The 21,605-nt window shown below is 35.9% G+C and overlaps 1 protein-coding gene across 5 annotated transcripts in view; it reads right to left on the minus strand.

Annotated features, from left to right (window-relative positions):
- The window catches only part of PTPRK (protein tyrosine phosphatase receptor type K), a 694,658-nt gene that overhangs the window by 426,156 nt on the left and 246,897 nt on the right, over window positions 1-21,605 (minus strand). For all 5 annotated transcript variants that reach the window (XM_049901316.1, XM_049901385.1, XM_049901556.1 and 2 more), the window contains exon 3: window positions 19,072-19,343. In XM_049901316.1, the coding sequence (XP_049757273.1) occupies window positions 19,072-19,343 (272 nt within the window). The remainder of the gene's footprint in view (window positions 1-19,071; window positions 19,344-21,605) is intronic.

The following is a 21,605-nucleotide window of genomic DNA, read 5'->3' on the forward strand; positions in this document are numbered from 1 at the left end:
TAAGATTTTTGAAAAATTTCTCCTTCTTAAGGTGAATAAACACCATTTTTATAGAAAATTTCTTATTTTCAGACTTACACCAACTTACTCCATCCAGGCAAAAACATCATAAATGATACTTTAAGAAATCTCTTTTCCATTGTTTTGTTCTAGTAGTGGCAATGAGATTTAAAAAAATAAAATCAGAAGTTCCAGTCTCTACTCCTACAAACCAATGTTAAACCAAAAACCAAACCAAACCCACTGCCACCAAGTCGATTCAGACTCATAGCAACCCTGCAGGACAGAGTAGAACTTCCCCATAGAGTTTACAAGGAGTGCCTGGTGGATCTGAACTGCCAACCTCTTGGTTAGCAGCCATAGCACTTAACTGCTACACTACCAGGGTTTCCAAACCTGTGTTATCAGATGGAAAGTCAGTAGCCAATGAACAGCCTTTATCTTATCTTTCTATTTTTTTTTTAAACTCAGTGAGCTATACTCTGTCTTGACCTAGCAATTACACTTTACTAAATTAGCTATAGCCAGGCTTTTACTCGGAGAACTAGCAAAGTACATGGTTTTTCCCTTCTTTCTGATTGAGTCCTAGGCACTCCATAAGAGAGCTGATAGATATGCAAGGTCTCACTGGGTGTAGAGATGAGTTGTTAAAAAGGCTTATGTTGCTCAAGTATGAGGATTGTTTCTGCAACAAGAGCTCTCTTTGAACTAGAGGTGAAGTCAAGGCTGAAACTCAATACAGGGCATAACCTCTTGACAAGATAGTCCACTGAAGGTAAGTTAGTACAGTGATAAGTAAGAAGCAGTGGATAAATTTCCCTCCTGTATTCTTTTTTTTTATTATTATTATTCTTTATTTGATGTTCTTCCAAAAAGAACCCCGACCAACGAAGATCAAAACACAGACTCATTTAAAACTTCTGTACCTTACAACTTGGCCCATAACTAAATACTCAGCTGGCTCCAAACTGGGAAGCACACGGCAATGAGAAAAGCAGAAAGGACCTTTTGCTACACCACAAAGGCGGCACACTGACAACTCTCAGAGGCTTGCAGCCCTGCAAAAAGGAACTCTCAATGTGAACAAGGAGCTTCCTGCTGCCAATCAATAAGGGCACTCCTGGTTGCAGAGTGAGTGAATGCCATTTACAAACCGGGTTGCATTAATACCATTTGGTCCACTTGTGAACAGCAACCCACTTTATTTTCCAGGAGATCTCGGGGAGAGTATGGGCTTTTATGGCACAAGGAAACTTACTTGGCATATGTGACACAGAACTTGTCTGACTTGGAACCATTGGTACATAAAGCAAATAAAGGATCAGAAACATCCCAGGTGTGGGAGATTAAGGATTTAACAGGCAGATAGAGGAGAAGAGTATCATCTGGACAGCTTTCATCATTTATAACAAGGGAAATTTCCCTGGTGATCCCGGCAGAAAGAATAAGCTCCAATGAACAAAATTTAGCAATTCTGTTGACAAAGAATCCTTGAATAGGTTTTTTTTTTTTTAATGTGAGTTTGTCTGCCAAAACCTGAGTACTTTTCGTAACACGTAAATCTCCACCTAGCAGTAAGGGAGCTAAATAACAAAATATGCCTGTCCCCCACTGATCATCATCCAAAAAAGTTGAACATTACAACTTCATGAGTCTAGTCTGAACAGATGGGGACTGTATACAAACAGTGCATGGGTGTCCAGAAAATGCTGAGTTAAAGCTCACCTTTGATATGCTAAGCTCAGTCCTAAAGGAATGACTTTTGAAAATCATCACTGTCATCACATTGCTCTACTAACCAGACTTTTCTGAGTGATCCACAAGCATTTAGGATCCAACAAAAAAAATTTCTGAGCCTGGATATGAAAACATTTCAATAATAGGATCTAATCTATTCAACGTAATCAATCATTCCTTCTCATTTCAAAATCCTCCATTTCAGCCAGACTAGTCCGGGAGAGTCTTCACACAGTATGATCATTCTTATTTTCGACCACTTGGGGGTGCTATCTATTCCTTGTTACTGGGAAGCCTAATCTTCCACCTCATCCCCTTTTACTCCTGCCTTTACATACACCCAGAAACCCTGGTGGCATAGTGGTTAAGTGCTATGGCTGCTAACCAAAAGGCTGGTAGTTTGAATTCACCAGGCCTTTGTAGGGTCGCTATGAGTTAGAACTGAATTGATGGCAATGGGTTTGGGCTTTTTTTGGTTCTACATATAAAACATATACCCAGATCCAATTCAATTTTTTTTCTAACCACAGAGCCTAAGGGATTTCTTTCTTCTTAAAACTTCTTTAGCACTGTTGTTTTCTTCACTCCTCTGGGCGTTTAATTAAATAACAATATAAGGTGGCTAGTGATGCTTTATCTCCCTCAGACTTTTTTCTCCATTTATTATTTGATTTTCATACATATATAAAATTTGAGATAATTGTACAATGAAACAATTATTTGAGATAATTGTACAATGAAGCCCCATTTAATTATCACCTACCATCAATAATCATCAACACATGACCAATCTCCTTAATGATCTTCATATTCCCTAAAGAAAGAATGATTTTTTTTTTTTTTTTTTTTTGGTTTCTCCCAGAGCCTAGGCTAGTATTAAGCATATAGTAACAACTCAGGAGACGAACTGAAATCCAACCACTAAAGTTCTGAACTATCCCTCAAGCATTTAGCTTGTTATTGTTCTTGCTATTGTTGTTAGGTGCCACGTTGACTCGGTTTCAACTTGTAGCGACCCCATGCATAAGAGAATGAAACACTGCCCGGTCCTGCGCCATCCTCACAAGTGTTGTTATGTTATCATTCTTAAAACCAAAAAAACACAAACCCAGTGCCGTCGGGTCAATTCTGACTCATAGTGACCCTATAGGACAAGAGTAGAATTGCCCCATAGAGTTTCCAAGGAGCGCCTGGCGGATTCGAACTGCCAACCCTTTGGTTAGCAGCTGTAGCACTGAACCACTACGTCACCAGGGTTTCCTTATCATTCTACCAGGGTTTCCTTATCATTCTTAGGTACCATCAAATCGATTCTGACTCTTAGCTACCCTACGTACAACAGAACAAGAAGTTGCCTGGTCTATGAGTCAGAATCCACTCGACAACAGTGGGTTTGGTTTGGTTTTTGCACCATCCTCACAATCCTTGCTGTGGCTGAGCCCATTGCTGAAGCCACTGTATTAATCCATCTCATTGAGGGTGTCGGTCTTATTCACTGACCCTCTACTTTACCAAGCATGTCTTCTCCAGGGACTGGATAGACAATCCTCAAACCTATTCAGTGTTTTCAAAGAAATATCACCAAATAGTATTAAAGAAAAATTATCCTGGTAAGTCACATGAAAGTGAAATAATCATGACATTATTCTTACCCCATTACTTAATATTTAATCAGCAGGCCAAATTTTCTTTTGAAAGACAGGGGAATCATTATCAATAAACAAATAATTTGGCACAGTGAAGAAGGACCAGAATTTATCCTTAGGATACCTATGTCAATTCTAGCTAGCACCATGACCTTAAGCATGTCACCTACAGCTTCCCAGCCTCAGAGCCTCATTTCTAAAAAGAGAAACAGTTATACTTTTATTAGTGACCTTGTAGTGCCACTGTAAAGATAGTTTTGTTTTGTTTTGTTTTTTCAACTTGTCAAACTGCTTTCTAAAGCACAAAGCACCATATCAGCATTATATTGTTTTTATGGCATACCCAGTCCCCTGTCCAACCTACTAAAACCCACTGAGGATCTATAATCCACTAAAGCATGCAAGACAGAAAAAAATCTGAAGTATTACAAGCTAAATGCCTATTTATCAATGCCGGCAATACAGGTACAAGGAGAATGGGGTGATCATTGCGTGTTGAGGTGTTCAGCACGTATTCATGGTAGAAGTAGGCCTAAAGTTGGGCCTTAAATGATAAATAGAATTTGAACAAGCAGAAGGAAGAAACAAAGACATTTCAGAAGGTGTAAATTCTAAAAAAACTATGAAAGCAGCTTGATTAAAGTAGGGTGACTATAAAATAATAATAGTAGAAAGATTGTCACAGTTGACTAAGGTTAACTTATGAAAGATGTCAAGTAAATGATAAATATTTTAACTTTAATAAGAACCATTGACAGAATCTGAGGAGCTAATATCTGCAAATTAGCATACCAAGAAGAGTAACTGATAACGCCGTTTAAGGCAAGGGAGATCAGTTAGGAAGCTGTCACCATTATCAAGATGGGACATAGTCAGAGCTGTGACTAGAGAGTAAGCGGTGAAAAAAACTAAAGCAGGATAAACATTTTAAGCATGTATGAAACAAAGACTAAGAACAAGTAACTAAGATCCTTTGACACAAATTTCCTAAAAGTGTTCAAACTCTTTCCTTGGATTGAGACCTCCATATAACTGGACCCTACCTGTCTCATCTGAAGATAGGTCTCTCCTGACCACTATGCCTTGTGTCTGTCCCTCTTCCACACCAATCTCCTTCCGGATTTAGGGCTTTGCACTAGCTTTTCCTGTGTCTCTAATGCTCTCCCATTGGTCTTTGCATGCCCAGCTAATTACTAACATTCAGATTTCCAATGCCTCTCAAAGACACGTTCCTGGACTACAGGTTTAATATGGTTTCCAAGACTCTCCCTCTGACATTATTTTTTTAGCACATACTATATTCTCATATTCTTCTCATTTGCTTATACATCTGTTTGTTTGTTTATTTGTTTTTTCTAACTCCCCTGCCACCCCTAAGTGGAACCCCTGGGAGATCAGGAACTTTGAGTCTTATTCAGCATTGCATATGTCCCCAGTGTACAGAATGGTGCACAGTACGGATTAGGTTTGCTGAATAAATACTTGTCGAATGGATAAATAAATGAATCATTCTTGGCAGAACTTCAGAAACAAAGTCAATGTTATTCTTGTCCCCAGGGCTATTTTGGGCCCCATGTCTTCAGCTTATTCTACTTCCCTTAAATAATGTGAGAGAATCACAAATTTTTTTAATTCTCTTTTTTACTTTACTTTGCAGGCTTTAGTCTGTTATTTGTAAATAAGAGTTTTAACACAGGTTATTTTGCTGCTTTCAACTTAAACCAAACAAAACTCATTGTTGCAGAGTCTATTCTGACCCTACAGGACAGGGTAGAACCAAGGTTGTAACCTTTACAAAAACAGACTGCCACATCTTTCTGCCACAGAGCAGGTGGTGGGTTCAAACCATCGACCTTTTGATTAGCAGCCAAGTGCTTAACCACTGTACCACCCAAAACCCAGTGCTGTCGAGTCGATTCTGACTCATAGCCACTATACCACCAGCACTCCTTATTACCTTCTTAGAACCTCATTAAATATAAGTGTAATGAGTAGACTAGCTATTGTTTCATGTTGTAGGGACTGCAATTCTAAAGTCCCACAACACAGTCGCCTACTGAGCATAGACCTTGACCAAACGGACCTGAGACTGAACACAGGTCATATATGGCATTTTGTTCAAATCTTTTATATAAAATGGCCTCTACTTTATTCTCTACCCCCATAAAAAAATGAGGCCTTCTGCTTCTCATTCTCATGCAGTCTGTCACAATACCTAATATAATATACACACTCAATGCAAGTTATTCAGCTATGTGTTCATTATTCTGCTTACAATTGCTCTCTTTCAAAATAATAATAATAATATGGGGGGGATAAAACAAACAATAAATAGAAATTCATCTGGCATTTATGGGGCTAAACTAACTTCAAGGCCTTGTAAACCTTTTATTCACAACCAAATGCCAAATGTCTTTTAATAAATATTAACCCAGAGAACCTCAATATCTGTTTCCAGATATTATATTTCTGCTGCTGTTGCAAAATGCCAGGATCTAAAGATGTTTAGGTCTGAACCAAACATTGATGTCTAATTGCTAGAATTTTTTCATTCTTTATTACTTTATTGAATAGGTACTCCCTATATTTTTTATAAACCATAGACTTTATTTTTAAACATAAAATGAGGATTGATTTATTATTGCCAGAAAGCTGAGAAGAATGGCTTTTTAAAAGATCATTCAAATATTAAGAATCTAATTCTCGTCAGAGAATTTCAGTGGTGTGTGTAATGGTTACTTACATAACTAAATGCAGAAGTAACATGTAGTAGCTGGTTTGATAGCGACCATTTTAAGAACAGCTTTTGGAAATCAAGAAACCTAAAATTAACGATAAACTGTCCAGTGAATTACATGAATAGATGCTTGGATTTAAGAGTTCAAGGTTTGTTTTCCTTTATATTACAACTTGCCCTGCCAACAATGGCACTGGAATCTGTACAATATTACTGGAAGAAAAAAAAAAAATAGATAGAGGCTATAAATACATCAGATATTTCCTTATGGTTCCTTCTTACTATGCTTTCTCAATTGAAAAACTACACTAAGCTAGATAATTGCATTTTATTTTTCCTTTTATTTTTCCATCATGTTCTAAGAATTGAAACTGAAGTCACCACAGTATAAAAGTTAAATTTTCGATAAAAACATTGTGTCGCTCATTTTTGTTTTTCCCTTGGAGTGTTTTTTCATATCCACATACAGTCTCAAATGAAGAAAAATCAGTCTTTGAAATGGAAATGAGCAAAAAATTCACTGAGAAATTAAAGTTGTACAGAAACCTGAACACCCTAAGAAACCAACCCAATTCTAATCAATTACCAAAATCAGTGAGCAAAATAACTGGGGGAAAAATATATTTAAAATTGTTATTATCTGCATTTTCATTCTATGATATTAGTTAGCAGTTGCTGTTGATTTGATTCCAACTCATGGTGACTCTGTGTGTGTCAGAGTAGAGAACTGTGTTACATAAGGTTTTCAGTGGCTGATTTTTCAGAAGTAGAGCTGAAAGTAAATCATGTGATATGGTATTGCATTAATAAATGGTAGAGCAGTGTCAGAAACATAATTAACTGATTCAAAAGAAACGGTTCTTACCTTTTTGGGTGTTTTGCAAGGAACTCTGCTCTGGTGGGATACAATTTTATTTCTTGGTACATGCAGAAGAGCCCACCAAAAAAACGTATGCTAAATAATTAATAAAGAGGTATTGAAAACTAAGGAATAAAGAGGGGGGGTTAATTCAGATTCAAGAAAGTTGGGCTGAATTCAAGTGAGTCATGAAACAAAAGACCAGAATTTCTTCAACTACTTCCCTTTGGATAAAACAAACTCCTAAACAAACAAAAGCCATAAACTGAACAAACACTGCCTATCTCTCCTTACCTCTCATTATTTCTCAACTAGTTATTGAAGGGGAACTGAATTAATTTTATGGAAGTATTTCTCAAAAGACAAGAGTGAAGGGGCTTTGTGGCAGCTTCCGCTATCCAAATTAAAACAAGGTATGATTCACCAGAGTAACAAGACTTGTATCTTATACTTACAGTAAGTATTTGTAAGTATTTTGGTAACAAGTAAGACTCTTTTGGAGGCCTGGTGATGCAGTGGTTAAGAGCTTGGCTACTAACTAAACAGATCGGCAGTTCAAATCCACAAGCTGCTCCTTGGAAACCCTATGGAGCAGTTCCATTCTGTCCTAAAGGGTCCATATGAGTGGGAATCAACTTGATGACAACGGGTTTGGTTTTGTGGGACTCTTGTTCATTTGCTGACATTTATTTGTCCAACTATAAGTCTTCATCAGTGAGTGAGCATAAACAGAGTTTAAAGTAAAACTACAGCAGACACTTTGTAACAAACATAAATAACTGCTAGGAATCAGGGAAAAGGTTATAAAGTTTAAGAAAGCAATGACTATAATGACATAAGAGTTTATCCAAACTTATTTGGAGTATTTTAAGTGCACCAAGTAGGCAATCATGAAGACCAAAAAGAAGCCGCAAAAGGCTGCATTGTTAATAGCGTATCCATAGAAGATACTTGCCAGTGTAAAAATGAGCCAAAGTGCCATATTATGTAACTACTTTTGCCACAACTAAATATTTAGTGGTACTAATTTCAGAAGTCACTGACATGGCTAAAGTCTAAAATTTTTAAAAGCCAGACTAAATTAATAAACAGAAAAAAGAAGAATGATTTTAACCACCATTAAATAATCAGCGACTTATTCCATATCTGAAGGTAAGAAATGTTTACTTACTCCATGTCAGGAGGTAAGAAACATTTGCTTAATATAGATTATTTTGATCAAATACTAAAATTAAACATAACATACATGAAAGTACACATCCCAGTGTCTTACACATAACATTCAACAGCAGATCTTTCCTTCCTTTCTTTCGTCATCAACTCAATGTATTACAATAGTGTTTATATCCTAAAATATCTTCTAAAGTTTTTCTTCTCTCTACTAGACTGAAAAAAATGTAAATTTATCATTCAGAGTTAGAAGTATATATTTTTTAATCTACCATATGTCCCGCAGGTGCTATTCACAAACAATATTTATTGAAAGGTGGGAATGCTTGAAAATGCAAGAAAGATATAAGGATGCTTTTGTCTGCATAGAAAATACCTAAAACTTGGTTAAACAATAGTTGTTTCAATTATTATTGTCAATATTATCATTATTATCATTACTATCCTATTATTATTTTCCTTAAGAGTAGGACCCATGTTCCTTCCATGCTGTCTTCTGTTACCCTCAGTTTGTTAACTATCTCCTTACTCATAGCTACAAGATGACTGCAGTAGCTCCAAACATCATGTTCTCATGCAACAACTTGTGTCTTTTTCCCGGAAGTCTCCCAGCAGACTTTCCCTTATAGGTCTTTGGCCAGAAATGTGTCACATGGCCAACCCTACCTGCAAAGGAAGTTGGGAAATTAAGTAAGGTGGGAAGAAATCCTGCTAACATGGAAAAAAGTAGGAAGAATGATGATTGAATAAGTAACCTAACAGTATCTACAATACTGTTACATAAGAAAACGAGTCAGAATCATGTATAATGTTTATAAATGAAGAAGTTACATCTATAAGGCGTATCTAGGAATGAAAAACCTTGATCCCCCTCCTTTCTATAGCGGGGCTCTACATGGATGATGGATGAGGAACAGCAAAAATTGCAAAAGCTCCGAGAGCTATATAACACAAGTGATATTCCCTCATCCTCACTCTTTGCATGTACAATTCATGAGCTTGCTCTTATACAGCCCCCCATGCCCAAACATCGTTTTTAAAGGCTTCTTATTTAAGTAAACAGTCATGCAGTTTAAGTCTTAGATCCAAAGCCAGCAAGATCTCTGGAGTTTAACAATCTTCCAATTGCCAAAATACCAGTACAATACATGTTAACATAACTCTTTAAAAGGAGACAAAATTAGACAATTCCGTGCCTTTCCAGATCTTTCATTTTCTCAAACGAATGGAAAAATGTTCAGAAGGACATGAGTTGCAAAAGTTTATGGTTTGTTTCTTGGTGAATTCAGGGAAAAAATCATATTCTGCTATATTATCACTTTCCCGTTTCTGGCCAAACCCCTGTAGTTTTCAACATGCATCATTTTTGTGATTAATGATGTGCACCCAGTTAATGGAAAACAGCAGATTAGGTTTCTACTAATAGTTTTGCAAGTTACATCTGCCTGCCTCATTTGGTAACAACCTTGCTGCTCAGTAAAAAAGTAATGGATTTAATCCTAGAGCAGAACTTAGTTTTATGCATACAAGCAGATCAGATTTCCAGAGTGTAGAAAATTACACTTTTAGAGGTATACTGATCTTCAGCTGAAATATCACACTGAAATAATACAATTCTAAGGGTTTTTTTTTTTTTTTCTTTTTAACATCTACTTGGCAATCAATTTAATAATCTACAGTACTTACTTGACACCAATAAAAATAGGGTAGAAGAATTAGCATCTTGGAGCCATGGCAAATAAAACATACGGTAATTTTGATAATTAGTATACTAAGCTAAAAATACATCTATTGTTGTGAATACATAGGTGAGAAACATAGATTAGTTCCTTATACATAGTGTATTACTGTAATGCTTATTTCAAAAAATAGAACTTACGTTTGCTTGTTCTGTTACACTACCAGAATGTATTGTCTCTAAATAACTGTTATACCTCCCTTAAGTCATTTAAAAATCGCTATCTCCCATCTAGACTAGGCTCCTTAAGAGCAAAAAACATATATGAATTATATTTTCATTCCTACAGTGCTGAGCTATAGGCTTCATGAGAAGAGAGACCTTGACTACATGGTGTGATCTCATAGTAGATGTCTAATTAGACATTTTAATAAATAAAAAAAAAAAATTAAACTGAAAGAATAACATGCTTTCAAAACAAAAAAAGAATAGGAATATTCTTTAAGAACTTCACCAAATTAATCCATACCATCAGTGGTTACCAGAGGTGGGAAAGAAGGGGAAAGAGCAAATCGTTGCTTAGGGGGCACTGGGCTTCTGTTAGGGTGATGGAAATGCCTAGAAACTGGTAGTAGTAATGGTTGCGCTACATGATAAATACCATGTCATTGAATAGGACGTGCAAAAAAAAAAATGTTTAATTGGCAAATGTTTTGTTATATATATTTTTAACACAGTAAAAAATTAAAAATGTAGACATGACAAATGTTTTGTTAAATGTATTTACCACAACTTAAAAAAAAAAAAAAAACCTAAGGGCAGAGCCAAAAATCTCAGGGGAAAAAAATGAAATAGAAAATACAAATTATGAGCAGTAACTCGCAAATTTGTCAAGTGGATCTGGATCTTATTATCCCTCTGACAAACAGAACTAAACTAGTCAGTCAATGGCTCCCAATATCTACTAAAATTTGAAACCACTTGGCCTTTGTAACTTTCCCTGGAAAGTATTTGTGAATTATACATCAATCAATCCCATCAATCCTCAAGACATAAAACATGAGTCAAATACTACACCACCATGAAATGAAGTTTCCCCTCCTTCTTCTGCCTGGAAAAGTAATTTTTATTCTCTGAATTTCCACACAAAGTTATCTATTCCTCACTACAATAATTTATCATTCAGATTATTTGTCTTAATCCATGTTGTTGTTGTTGTTGTTGTTGGGCAGGGCTTCAAACTGGTTCTTTCCAGTTTAGTCATGGCCAACAAAATGTGGGTGATTTGGAATGATAGCCAGAACAGGAAAAATTACAGGTTGAAGCTCTGCTAGAAACTTGATCGCCCTATTGAGAAACAAGGGCAGCCTGCATGTTGCATAGCAACCAAATCTCTTGACCTGCAGAGTTAGAAACAGAGGTGTCTCGCTCAAAGATTGCAGTTGACCACTCTGTTTTGAATGTGTATCCCTCTCTACTGTCCTGCTAATAATCCAGTCTCCCAAATCAAGCTCCTGAAAAGGCTCACTACACCTATTCCAAGTCTCCCAATCCAGGGGTTCCACTTGAAATTTTTTTAGCTCTGGTTATCATTTCGGTTCACTCAAATTTTAAAAATTAGAGTCAGCTCCAGTTTCGTTTTGTCAGCCATGAAAGAATCATTTTGAACTGGTTCGATACCCTGTTATTAAAAAAAAAAAAAAAATGCCATCAATTTGACCACAGACCCTGCAAACACGGCTAAGCAGAAAATAAGATGACTTCAGCTTAGGAAAATGACAGAGCATAATTTTCAAAAAGCATTAATGACACTTATCTTTACATATTATTCTTTTTTTACTAGCGTGCTTTATTAGGTATTATGCAATATCATATTTCACAAATTGCAACATAATCAAGTTCAGGTTGTAGAGACTTTAAGCAATGGGTGCTTTATCATTTGCATTTCGGCATAATTTCCCCCAGCCCTAAGAATAACAAATCTAGCTGTTCATCTAATTCTTGACAGAAGTCCTAGAATTTGACAAAAACCTGAAAAAATAGGGTGCTGGGGGTGCAGTGGTTAAGTGCTCAGACTGCTAACCGAAGAGTTGGCAGTTCGAACCCACCAACTGATCCTTAGAAGCAAAGAATAAACTGAACTAACTCTTCTTCTAAATGTGGTAAAAGCAGAATAATGTCCTTCATATATATAAAGTATAAAATTGTCAGCTAAAATATGGCTAGAATACATCCAATCTGCCATTCTATATATATTCATGAGTTGGACCAGTCTTGAAGAAGAATAATTATTGTCAGAACTAACAGGTGTCCATAAACTATGCTAAAACAAAGTTGAAGTATGAACTACTAAAAAATAAAAACCAACGGGTCAAAATTTATTTGGTTAATTTTTTTCACAATTTGCAGTTTTCATCATGGCAAGTCTAATAAGACAATTTATATAAAATTAGGTATTTTAGACGGGCCACACCTGAATTATTTTGTGGTCAAGGCAGTCATGCAGCATTACCTGTGTATTTTTTTCTAAACAACAAGGTTATTTTCTTTCCTTTTTTTTTTTTTTTTAATTATTCTTTCGTACTCTATATGAAACATTTCCGGAATCTCAGCCAATCACCTGACCAGGTGTTTGATCAGAGAGAAGGATAATCTTAAGAATAAGTTTGTCCATTCAGCATCCCACTTTGGAGAGTGGTGTCTGGGGTCTTAACCGCTAGCAAGCAGCCAACTAAGATGCATCGATTGGTCTCAACCCACCTGGAGCAAGGAAGAATGAAGAGCACCAAAGACACAAGGTAATTATGAGTCTCAGAGACAGAAAGGACCAAATAAACCAGAGACTACAGCAACCTGAGACCAGAAGAGCTAGATGGTGCCCGGCCACAATCAATGACTGCCCTGACAGGGAACTCAACAGAGAAACCCTGAGGGAGCAGGAGAGCAGTGGGATAAAAATGCAGACCCCAAATTCTCATAAAAAGACCTGACTTAATGGTCAGACTGGGACTGAAGGGACCCCGGAGGCCATGTTCCCCAGACCTTCTGTTAGCCCAAGACAGGAACTGTTCCCAAAGCTAACTCTTCAGACAGGGAATGGACTGGAATAAAAAATGGAAAATGATACTGGTGAAGAACGAGCTTCTTGGATCAAGCGGACACATGAGACTATGTTGGCATCTCCTGTCGGGGTGGGGGTGAGAGGGTAGAGGGGGCCAGAAGCTACCTGAATGGACACAATGAGAGAGAGTGGAGGGAAGAACTATGCTGTCTCATTGGAGGGAGAGTAATTACGAGTGTATGGCAAGGTGTATGTAAATTTTTGTATGAGAGGCTGACCTGATTTGTAAACTTTCACTTAAAGCACAATTAAAAATAAATAAATAAAAGTTACCTAACCCTGACAGTATGGCCCCCAGACAGTCTTTTAGCTCAGTGATGAAGTCACTCCTGAGATTCACCCTTCAGCCAAAGATTAGACATGTCCATAAAACAAAACAAGGCTAAAGGGGTACGCCGGTCCAGGGGCAAGGACTAGAAGGCAGGAGGGGACAGAAAAGCTGGCAATAAGGAACCCAAGGTTGAGAAGAGAGAATGCTGACATGTCGTGGGGTTGTTAACCAATGTCATAAAACAATATGTGTACTAACTGCTTAATGAGAAGCTAGTTTGTAAACCTTCATCTAAAGTACAATAAAAAATAAAACACCAAAAAAAAAAGAATAAGTTTGTCACTGTGTAAATCAAGTCTAACACTCATCTCTGTATAAATATGGAATGGTCCTATCCTTACACAAGAATAGAAACCAAATTCCCACAATGGAATCTCAAAACTGACCTCTGACACTGGTACTTAGAGCAATTAAGTTTCTCTTCACTAAAACACAGAGACTACCAACTTCTAAGTTACCTATCAAAAAACTCTACCATGTTTTGAATAAAAACCAACACTTGACAAAAAGCTGACAGATACTTTGAAAGCTATCAAATCAAAAATTTATGGGATATTTGAGGTTTTATGGTTTAAGGGACATGAAAACTATTTGTCTATGTTTTCCTAAAGCCTATTTCCTGTATTAAATTATGTCATAAAAAGTAGTACACTTGATTTCACTGGAGGTGAAATTCTTCCTCTTTTTAATATCAGGGGTCACAAAGTACAGGAATGTGTCCATAAAAGAAAAAGTAAACATACAATATGAGAGGTATCCTGGTCAACAATTACTTGGTTATTAGGTAGTAATGTAAGGTAGTAATGTTAAGTTAAGAATTGCTTGGTAGCTTTCTAAAGTAGTGAGAGAAGATCAAACTTAGGGTGGGCAATAGAGCTGGGGAAGAAACTATGTATAAAAAAAAAAACAGGAAAACATGAAACTTTTACAAGCCATACCTCTTTCAATTAAAAGTTATCACTGTCATTAAAAAAAAATAAAAACATTGCCATCTAGTCGATTCGGACTCATAGCAACCCTATAGTACAGAGTAGAACTGACCCATCGAGTTTCCAAGGAGTACCTGGTGAATTCGAACTGCTGATCTTTTGGTTAGCAGCTGTAGCACTTAACCACTATGCCACCAGGGTTTCCAAATGACTGTCACAGTACTCCTGAATTATAATAGGATTATGTGACAATAATTCCTGGTAATCCATTTGAAAAGAAATACAGGAGAATTAGAAATAGAAATATGTGAATTTTATTTATGGGTGTGTTTGTGTATGTGTGTATACACACACACATACATACATATATTTTTATGATTTAATATGCATCCTAGCATTACGTGAATAATAATAAGCACATTTATTTACTCCCAATAAAGAATACTAATTAAAGAATACAGAACAAATAAAAATATTTATTAAGGATATTAAATTAAAAAGTACTATAATTAATATGGAAACCTAGGCATATACAGAGGGCCAATATCTGAGTTGTTAAATAATAACAACATGAATTGAGAGGAAATCAAAGTGTAGAGTGCCCCCTAATCCATCCCTAAAGTATGTTCCTCACATACACCTTCTATGACGATCCAAAGCCTGGATTTTTCTCACTGGTGATCTATTACGTTGAGAATTAAAAGCTTTTCCCTTTCTAAACAATCCATTAAAATTTGAATATAATCCATTCTACTGTTCCATGAGAATATCATCGTACTCTCAAGAAAACCTGAATAAAAATATATTATGTTAAAAGCAAACTTTTCTAAGGGAAAAAGTGCTAAGGGAAAAAGTGCTTAGGGACTAGAAGGCTCCAAATAGGCAAACATTAAACTACTTTTCTTGCAGAACATTCAATAACAAAGATAATTTATAGCCCAAAGTATACAGCTATCAAACCTAAACACCTCTGAGCAAACCTCACCTGCTCTGTCATTAGCCACCACAATTCTCGCCATCACTATCAAGTGATAAACTAGACAAAGAACAAAGTCCTCAAAAAAGCAGCCACACTCAGGTCCAACAGCTATTCTCTTGCCAGTAGAGCTAGTTTGTGCTCCAACTATACATGGCTTCATTTATCCATGTCGAAAAAAAAAAACTATGCTGTGATATGTATTTTTCTTCTTCTAATTCAAGTCATCAAAATCTTGTGCTATAGGAAAATGCATACCTAAGAGAAGGGGTCATTAGCCACAAGAGAAGGGAAGGGAAAAGAAGAGAGAAAAAAAGTTTCCTTGGGTTTTTGTTTCGTTTTATTTTCCTGATCTTTTTAGACTCAGAAACTTAGAACTTCACAGGCTAGCACATAATAGAGTTTATAGATGTTTTATTTACCTATGATAATGTTAATCTAATGTTTTGGTGAACACATGTTATGTGTTAGACACTTTCTAAACACTTTACATATATTAATTCATTTAATACTCACAATAACCCAATTAAAATAGGTACTATTTTGATCAACATATTATAGTCAAGGAAACTACAAAGAGGTTAAGGAATCTGTCCAAGACTGTACAGTGGATAAATAGCAGAGCTAAGACACAACCCAGGCAGACTGGCCCCAGAATCCATTCGGCCTCCTTGATCTGCCAAAACCAACATTCGTTATTTGAAGGAGCATTTTTACCTTTATTTCATCATTTCATGTATATTATGTTTTCCCTTTTCTTATTAGATATGAAACTTTTGGGGGTTAAAACTGGTATCTCTTCTTTATCAACTAGCCCAAAGCATAAATGACTGAATGACCACAACAGTTAACCATGTGGTTACACACTGTTTAAGCATCTGGGCTGATGGGATACTTGGGAAGGGCAAATCATACCAAAGATATCCTATGTCTGTGTCAGAATTTTAGATCCCCACAAAGATGGAAAAGAGAAAAACTAGCTTGGTCAGAGAGGTTTCACTCCATCCCCGCTTTCAGGAGCATGATTGCTATACAAAGATTACCCTAAGCTAATTAAAGGCAGTAGCACTCTGGGACTATTTTCCTTTCGATTGCTTTTTACTGTCATTGTAATTTTTGGATGAGAAGGAGATGGGCTAGAGGGGTGGCCAGAAAACCTCAAGCAGATGAAATCACCTCCCTAAAAGAAAAGATAGGAATCGTGCTTAGAAATACAGCATAAGAAAAAGGAACAAGAAAATTAGACAAAAACAAAATATTAATGTAGAAGTTTTGAGGAGGGTGTAAATTTCCTGTAGAAGAGAAGATGAGAAAACTGTGGAACCAAGGAGAATCATTTCTACGTATATCATAACTCTACTAATGTAGAGTCTGAGACAAAGACGATAACATGCACTAGTTCCTTTAAGAAGGAAAATGAATAATAGCTTCTGATGTTGGCACATTACAATGGCTGTTTTAATTTAAAAATCCATAAAAATTCTGCATTAGTCAAAAGTTTTTCGTGCTATTTCCTAACAGCAAAAGTGCTATGTAAATATATTTTATGTTATACTGGTTGTTTCTAATAATTGATGTACAAGTACAACTAGGTATCTAAATGACTGAGTCGATGAAAACATCAATCAAGTAATTTACTGAGCACTAAGCACATGAATAAAAAATACTCTGTTATTTGCTTCCATTGATTGTTAAATTTTGCAGGTTCAGGAAAAAGATGTAGAGGGAAAATAATTGCTTAAGAAACAACTTATGGGCCAAATTTTAATCCACAACAAAGAGACATTTGTCCATAGGTTCTGACAATCGATCTCCAAAAATTTATCACTGGCCAGGTTGAAACTTGCACAGATACTTTCTGCCCTGCTTGCTTAAATGCACTGGAGGCACACATAAACTAGTGAGCTTCGTCATACAAAATGAGACTGAACAAAAGAAGTATTCATCCAGTTTTGGGTAGTGAAACTCAGCATTAAAGCTAATGTTGCAGAAATCTGTGCTGTAAGGAAAAAATCTGTGCAGAAATCTGGCGAGATGTCTTCATGTTATTAACAGCATGTTATTAATTAACATCAATGACTCAAAGATAGACATTACAAAAACTCAGAGAAAAAATATTTATGCCACTTATTAGTTAGAAAAGAAGAAAAATATGATAGCATACATACATTATTTTTTGGACTTATCAAAATCTACTCTTATTTTTTGTTTCTGTTGTTGTTTTTAAGGTAAAATTAATGGTTTGATTCCATAAAAAATAATGAACTCAGGTAAGAAAATAAAAGAGTTGAATGCAGGAAATCCGACTCTTGAACCTGCAATTCTAATGATTTTGCTAGACTATTATTTTTGGAGGCTTTATTTTGTTTTATGAAGACTAAGTTCTTTGACAGTTTTATCCTGCTGAATCAGAGCTATTTCTTTTCAGTATTATGTTAAGCTCTGATGACAGATTCTCACCAAGTCAGTATAATGACAATGCATTGTGAGGGTGACCCAGTGATGACAGTCATCAACCTACTGATTGTCAGAGATGAGGCCACTGATGTAGCTGCCATCACTTTAGCACTAGTTCCACACCCCCACCCACCCACCTACCACATACACATCTCTTCCAAAGCTGCAGGCTCGTAAAAAGCAGATGGCTCTCCCAGGCTGAAGAGAAACACACTTCCGTTTAGGAATAATAGAATCAACTTAATACCTTACGAAAATCCATTAAAATCTCAACAGACACATAATCCAAGAACCGTGCCTTTTGGAACCATGCCTAAGAAGTAAGAGGCTTATGATAAAATAGAAAAATCAACACGAGACAAAGCAATTAAAACAATACATTGTTTTTTTCTATGTATTCTTGGTTTTGTTCTCAGGAATAAAGAGAAGCCTAACTTGAAGAAACAGTTCATTTTTAAAAAGCAGAAATGGAACTGTTATTAGCTTATAAACTACTTGCTGACCACAAAAAAACATAAGGTTACATAAATGCATTCTCATTAGGCTCTCTAATAAGCTACAAATAAGTTATTATTTTAAAAGTTTAAATCTCAAGGTCAAATGCAAAAATGAGCTTTAAAAATGACAACTTCCTACTTCCAGATACTGAACTTTTATAAGGGTTATTGACCAACTCTTCACACTGGTAAATGGATTCCATTTTTTTTTTTTTTTTTTTTTGGCTAACCCATATAAACTCACTCAAAAAAACAGAAAGTATTGACATTATTCATTGTCTGGTTTAATCATAATTAGATTAGCATATCTGGGGAGAAAAATCCAAAGACATTGTGAACCGCTTTTCTTAGGTCCAGTGTTACAGTAGGTGTAGTATGAAGACAGTAAACACTAATACACATGACCAATTTATGGGATTAATCAGACTGCTGTATTACCACCCTAGACATAATAATTTTTTCTTTACTTACTTTCATATTCCATTTTATTTGGCAAAAATATAATTATTCAAAATGCCCCTTAAAATAAAATTTTCATGAAAGACTATTTCATGTTAATTTTCCAAATATTAGGTTCAAGAAGTCAATAAATCAATACTGTCTGAATATTACACTCAACTCAAAAAGACTATTTCTTCTAGAACAGAGCCATAGAAATATGCTTGTGAATAAACAGCTTTTTGCCAAACAACCAATAGCATTTGGACCTAAGCCTCCTTTTTTTTTTTTTTTTTCTATATGTAGAGATCTTTTTCTCTGCTTTGAAAGTTTGGTGACAAAATATTCAAACACTTTCTTAAGAAAGGGGTTGGAGGAGGGCTAGAGAGACAATGTCTCTCTCATTCCTAACTGGTGAATATTTAACTCTAAATACTACACGTAAAATCAGATCCAATGACATCAAAGCATAAACCAAAAAGCACAGATGTTTACCTGGTATTCATTGGGCCAAAAGGTGCTCACTGCTAGCTCAGCCCGAAGCCAATCTCTACCCGTGAAGCCAGTCACATTCCAAATTGGATTGGCAAGAGGTCCTTTATTCACCCTAACTAATATGTTCAAAGTGCCAGGATTCAGCCCTTTCTGGCTATATAACAGGTAACTGAAATCGATGCAGTGTGTGTCATTCTCCTTCATTGTAGGCAGCTGAAGTCTGGCTTTTTCTCCTGGGTCATGATCTGAAGAGTCCACTATCATATAGGAACCTGAAATGACATAATATATTATAAAGCTAAATAGACATATAAGCAAAAGGAAGAACATAATAGAGTAACAAAAATGATACCAATCCATTCTAAAGATTAAATTTAACTCAAAAAGACTATGTCTTCTAGAGTAGAGCCATAGATCTCTCTCAAGTAAATAGTTATATTGAATACTTACTAAGTAACAGACATTGTTCAAAGTACATAACATGTATTCACTCATTCAGTTTCCACAAGAACCTGTTTTTATCCCTCTTTTACAAGTTAGGAAATTGAAGCACAGGAATGTTAGTGATGTATCCAAAGTCAGAGAATAAGTCAGTAGAGCTCCATTTAAATCCATGTCCCACTCTAAAAATGTGTAGTCTTACTAAGCAAACATATTTTAACATAAAACAAACAAAAGCAATCATTATTGATTTAACTTATGAAAAAATGCATCATTCCTTTTGCTTACCCATGATACAGCTAAGATACAAACACTCAAATCGCTTCTGATTTCAAATACCAAAATCATCATTTATATAAGCTGTGTGATCCTATACAATGTTCTAACTACTCTGAACCTCAGTTTTCTCATTCTCATAAAAAGAGAATAAGAATACTTATCCTTGCAGCACTGGTGTGAGGAATGAGATTTAAAATGTAAAATTTCTGGAGTTGAGAATCTGGCACATTGTAGATTCACTCACTTGGAGCCTGACCAGAACACTAAGCTGTCAGCTAAGCATCATTGCTATTGGCTCAGATTCTGCAATATTCTCTACACTCTTCTAGGGCTCCAGAGAACCTGGCTTGAAAATCACTAATTTACTCCACACCCTTCGATTTAATAAATATTCATAGGTTATCTGTCATGGTGAGACACAGGACTACTCCCAGGACATAAAGATTCCCACCCTCATAGCACTCACACAGTCTTTGCATTACAGGCAAAGATCATGTAGTGTAAGTACAAAAATGGGACTTGAATTTCAAGCTCCTGATACTAGTCTAGGGTCCACTCCAGAAAAACAATCAGTTTTTCTCATGTTACCATGGATTTTAACAATGACACATTCCGGAAAAAACGTAAATATACCTATTTGTGATACTCAAGGTAGAACCCAAATGTTATTGCAAAATGTTTTTCTTGAATATAATTCTAGCCAAAATGTGTTAGGTGTAATGTCACAGAACAAACGCTAATACGCTTCACCCTCTTTTAGCCAGTCTTCCCTGACCAACTTGTGAAATTAATCAGACTTCTGTACTATCACTGACCACTAAACACTCATTGACAAGTAGTCAAACTAGTTCAATTAACTCCCAACAACATGTTCAAATTGTGACAGATGAGAGGAATTCAACTATATAAAACCCATTGCCATCGAGTCGATTCCGACTCATAGCAACACTAAAGAACAGAGTAGGATTGCCCCATAGGGTTTCCAAGGAGCGCCTGGTGGATTTGAACTGCTGACCTTTTGGTTAGCAGCCATAGCTCTTAACCACTATGTCAGCAGTGTCTGATAAACTCATATTCAGTGGTATCCTCTGGTTCAGAGTTTTGGTGAAAATTTCATGATAACACTTTAGCACAGGCCAGGAACAGAACAAACACCCAATAATGATAGTTACTTCTATGATTGATCACTTCATTTTTTTCCTAGTTCTCATCTTCTCCTATAAGGTAGAATTCTTGTTTTCTTTTCTCTGATTCTAACATACTGTATTTAAATAGAATAAATTGTCCATGTACATTTTGGTAATTGTCTTTAAAAAAAAAAACGGATATCCTGGATCCCAAGTCAAATTATAGAAGCAGAATGTTTCTATTCTTGGATTTACTCCCATTCTGAAATCCAGAGCTGACCTGGTGAAATGTTTATATCACATTCACTCTGCCATAGCAGACCAATTAGTGTTTTGAACCAGTCCCAGGCCAGAGATCTTGGACAAGTTATTTAGATTCCTTACAACACTGTCACCTATTTCTCTACTGCTATTATAGTGTTTTTTTTTTTTTTTTAATGACACATTATGTCAGTAATGCATCTGAATTATCTTTACAAACCTATAACAATTTTGGCTTCTGAGTGTCCATTTTAAAGTACTTATCTTGAAATAACTTACGGGCTTTTAAACAATTATTTTCTTCCATTAAACATTCACTGTCTCACATTTTCATTATACAGTATGATATTTACCATTAAGACCATCTAGCAATTTTCTACCAGTTGAGCTTTAAAGCTACAATAATTATTAAAAAAATAGGATTAG

This window comes from Elephas maximus, chromosome 1 (assembly GCF_024166365.1).
Source record: "Elephas maximus indicus isolate mEleMax1 chromosome 1, mEleMax1 primary haplotype, whole genome shotgun sequence".
Lineage (NCBI taxonomy): Eukaryota > Metazoa > Chordata > Mammalia > Proboscidea > Elephantidae > Elephas > Elephas maximus.